This window comes from Lithobates pipiens, unplaced genomic scaffold (genome assembly GCF_037356315.1).
Source record: "Lithobates pipiens isolate NorthernLeopardFrog02 unplaced genomic scaffold, aLitPip1_a1.2 Scaffold_1, whole genome shotgun sequence".
In the NCBI taxonomy this organism is placed as follows: domain Eukaryota; kingdom Metazoa; phylum Chordata; class Amphibia; order Anura; family Ranidae; genus Lithobates; species Lithobates pipiens.
Genome location: NW_027507685.1, coordinates 163,345,535 through 163,350,048, shown reverse-complemented (window position 1 = coordinate 163,350,048; position 4,514 = coordinate 163,345,535). Strand labels below are relative to the sequence as shown.

At 43.4% G+C, this 4,514-nt stretch overlaps 1 protein-coding gene across 1 annotated transcript in view; it reads left to right on the top strand.

Annotated features, from left to right (window-relative positions):
• Positions 1-345: 345 nt before the first annotated feature.
• The window catches only part of PSMB7 (proteasome 20S subunit beta 7), a gene marked incomplete in the record, with an annotated part of 105,853 nt that continues 101,684 nt past the window's right edge, over positions 346-4,514 (top strand). Inside the window, 3 exon segments of the mRNA XM_077478838.1 lie at positions 346-496; positions 4,225-4,318; positions 4,452-4,514. The exon segment at positions 4,452-4,514 is cut by the window's right edge and continues 35 nt beyond it. Coding sequence (XP_077334964.1) covers positions 435-496; positions 4,225-4,318; positions 4,452-4,514 — 219 coding nt within the window.

Genomic DNA, 4,514 nt, shown 5'->3' with positions numbered 1-4,514 from the left:
GCAGTACGAAAGACAAGGAGATGCTGAAAGCCTCTGAAGATGGACGGCGCCTGCGCACTGGGTCCAGGTTCAAGCCCCACCATCCGCGAGGACCCTCTCACTAAGTGCTGGTTAACATGGTATGGTGGGGCTTGAACCTGGACTCAGTGCAGAAGGTACTATTAAGTGCGCATGCGCCGTTCATCTTCGGAGACTTTCTGCGTCTCCTTGTCCTTCGCAGCACAGGGCGGACACTATCTGATGGGGGGACAGTTCTCGGCAGAACACCGGAAGGACACAGTAAGCACAGTTCACGTTGTACAGCGCAGACCACGCCCATTCAGTGATTGTGCACTTTGAAGAACTTTATTGAGAAGGGAGAGAGGAACAGCACAAGCCGGAAGTAGTAAGAGCCCGTCGCCCGGCACCGGAAGTCGATTTACTCTCGGAGAAAGATGGCAGACGTGACTGTGCGCTTTGCTCCTGTCGGCGGCTTTCAGTTCGGGAACTGTAGGCGGTGAGAGCGGGCGGGGGGGAGAGGAGACGGTGTGCCTGGAGCAGGGACCCGGGGCTGGGATAGTGCAGAGTGTATAGGAGGGAGCTTTGTATGAAGGGGCTCCTCTATGGAGAGCCTGGCGAGGTGTGCTGCTCTACACTCCGTAGCTTTGTCACATGAGAAATCGTATATCGTCCGATGTAAAGACCAAATTAAATCACCAGTTATCTCTGAAGGCGGCACTATTTAGTTCTGGAGAGAGGATTAGAACACAAGTCAGTTTGTATTGCTGTCTGTGTCCCCTTTAGTGAGATCCACCCTCTGTGTCCTGTTTATTGCTATCACCAAGCGCAATAGTGAAAGAACCCCTCATTCTGGGCTACCAGAACAGGAAAAGAGGGGCAATATCTCTGGAGGGATTTCTTCCTGTTGTGGCCATGCAACAGAAAGTCCAATGATCCCCATGAGCGGCCAGTGCCAGTGTTTGCAGGGTCTTGCTGCCAACTGATCTCCACATGTTATATAAACTGCCCCGGGCACGAAGTGGTGTAAAGCCCCTCATCCACTCCCAAATGCAGCATTATGGGGGGTGGCCAGTGGCAAAAACGCGGCTCAACTGGACATCTAAATGAAGCCATAGTAAATGTCTTCTGCAGTAAAAATCCTACCTGTTCAAAAATATTTATTTACCAAGTAACTTTAACCTCTTAACGCTGGTGCTGCCACCAGGACCCGGAGCTGTACTTAAGGGGATGTGACTACCCTGATTGGCTGTCAGGTGATCTGAAAACTCCCGATCATAAACCGTGACTGAAAGATTTCGGTTAGCTGCTGGTACTGTCGGGAGCGCGCCCCACGGCACCAATGGGTTAAATTAGCTAAATGCATTCCAGGTGCATGAAAATAATATGTATGCAAACTCTGACAGTTTATTTTCTTTCTAGAGAAGTCATGGAGTAAGAACTCCTGCCCTCGCATGGTGGGACTCTGCCCTCTGTGTGTAAGCAGTGGGCTGTCTGTAGAGGTCCAAAACGCTCGCTACTAATTGACCTATAGCTCTGGAGTCACCAAAGCTCATGCCTCCTCGATTGGAGAGCTGATTTAGCACAAGGGGTAGGTAGGTGTCGGACCTCTGCACTGTGATTGCTGCTTCCCCAGAGAGAGCAAGGGTCCCATGCTGCAGCAGGCTGTCAAGGGACAGGCATTTCTACTCAGGCTGTGGCTGATTTTTAAAGAAATCAAAGTGTAAAATGTTGAAAACCTTTATGCGGAATGTATTTATTGAATTTAAACTAAAGTTTAATTTGGGCTTTAAATAAACTGTATGACTGAAGAATTCTCAATTTCCAAAGCTCTATAGTTAATTTTGGGTCTTAAAGTTTCACTTTAAAGATGGGCATACAGACAAGACTTTTAGGCTGAGTTCACACCATTGTGAATTGGATGCGGGTTACAATAGCAGGAGTTTTTGACCGGCTCTCTATGGAGCCAGTTCACACATCTCCGCAACTGATTTGGTGCGATTTGCACAAAAATTGCTGTATCTTTTGGTCCATTTCAGGTCTGAATTCAGCTCAAAATTTGGACTGAAATCGGACCTGAAACAGTGAGCAGGGATGCACTTGACCGCCTATAGCCGCCGGCTGTATCACGGGATTGCGCCCATTCACATAGTACGTCACTATGTTTGTTGGCCGACAATTGTATACCATTTGTATGCAAGACAAGTTCACGGCACACTCCCTTCGGACAAAAGTATGACACTTTTTTGGCCAACAATCTGATCATGTGCACGAGGCTTTAGGCTTTATGTACTCGTAATTTATAATAACTGCCGTGTGCGGGAAAACGCACAACGTGGCAAAATTGTGCAGCAATTTTTCCACGATTTTGCGGCCAATGGTTAAAACATTCCTTTCCTGAATGCGATTCTTCAATGTTCAAGAAAGGGAGGTTTCAACCTCCCCTAACTGCAGCAGCTCCTAAACTATTCTGAAAGCCTCTATGTACACGGACACACAAGCTTATGTGGATCTGAGTTTAGGAGCTTTGTCAAAAACTCCAAAAGCTCAAACTCAAGTTCGGGAGCTGCTAGTGTAAAAATGATTCATGTATGGCCCGCCTTAGGATGCAAACACTAGTTGAACTAGAATAAGCTGAACGTTTATTTTGGTATTAAACATAATATATCACAGAAACAATAAGTCGCTCCGACAAAGGATGCATTTCCTGTCTTTTTATGGGAATTGGGTAGCACACATTAATACTGTCGTTAAAGTGTATGTATATCTGCATAGAAGAGGGAAAACTGATCTCGGGTTATATTTTTCTGCTTGGAAATAGATGAAAAAAGCTTGGACCTTTTAGGCACAACAAAATTCTTCTTCAGTAGAATTTAAACATGTAAAGTAAAGCATAAACTCACAGCTAAAAGCAACACTAACGGAATGCTGGGCGGCTGCTGGAGGATCAGGTAATCCCACCACAAAGTAGAAAAATCTATTGCTGAAGACAGGCACTTGCTCATGGGAGGAAGTAAGTAGCCAGAAATAAGTTGTGCCACTTGTTTTACTTATTGCTGGCTACTTACTCCATACTACAGATGGCGCCTGTCTTTAATAATGGATTTTTCTACTTTGTGGTGGGATTACCTGATCCTCCAGCAGCCGCCCAGCATTCCGTTTGTGTTTCTTTTAGCTGAGAGTTTATGCTTTTACTTTATATGTAATTGAAATGCTCCTGAAGAAGCGCAAGGCGCGTAACATGTAGACCAAGATATTTCTTCACTGCGATATAACCACACTTCTGGATTCAATGTTACTATACAACAAATTTCTTTGGTAGATTCCAGGCAATTATAAATAGGTTATATGTACCTTTTGTACTTTCCTTATTGATCTATTTTATTCTGGTTTTATACATGTTTTGTCATTATCTGTAAATTTTTATATTTTTTTAAAATTTTTGTTTTGTGCCTAAAGTCCAAGCTTTTTTTCCTCTATTTCCAGGCTCAATGGGACGTGACACAATGGGGTTCATTTACTAAAGGCAAATCCACTTTGCACTACAAGTGCAGTCGCTGTAGATCTGAGGGGGACATGCAAGGAAAATAAAAAAACAGCATTTTAGCTTGCAGGTGATTGGATGATAAAATCAGCAGAGCTTCACCTCAGATCTACAGTGACTGCACTTCCAAGTGCACTTGTAGTGCAAAGTGGATTTGCCTTTCAGAAATAACCCCCTTTGTATCTTAGTATCCACAGTACCACTCTGTGATATTTTTATGCTTGTGACCCAGTGTATATAATTACCATTACTTTCTGTGCTGTAGATGTAACAGTAAGTTCCCTGAAGGAATGATCCTTAAAGTGGAGGACCACCCTAAAAATAGCATTACAATTCTTAAAAAAATGTAACAATCATTTGAAAAAAAAAAAGTAATTTACCAGAAATGCCTGTTGCTAGGCAGTCTTCTTAATCTGCCTCTTCCTACTCTGTAGCATTGCCTCCTCTGGTGAGCAGCCCGTTGCCTTCTGGGACGTGTGTGTGCGCCCCCAGAACACAACGGGGCCATTCACAAAATGCCACGCGATTATACATTATACAATTTTTTTTTTTTTTTGGATTGTACAAGTGAATCTCTAGCCAGAACCATATATGTATAATATGTTTTAACATTCTGATTGTGTTTTCTTAGAAAATCTGCTAAATATCAAGGCAGGTAAATAATTGAAATGTTTGTTTCATAGAAATGCTCTTTTGGAAAAGGAGTTCTTACAGAAAGGACACAAGCTCCCTGCAGCTCGCAAAACCGGCACCACAATTGCTGGAATTGTATTCAAGGTATGATTATCAGCATGTTTACCACTGAGAATGTTTGATTTATTCCTTTTTATACACAGTAACACATCTACAGAAATGTATATATGTGTGTTATCTTCCATAAAATCATTCTGTAATCTACTGTTTTATCTAGGATGGGGTAATCCTTGGTGCTGACACAAGAGCAACGGAAGGAATGATTGTAGCTGACAAGAAC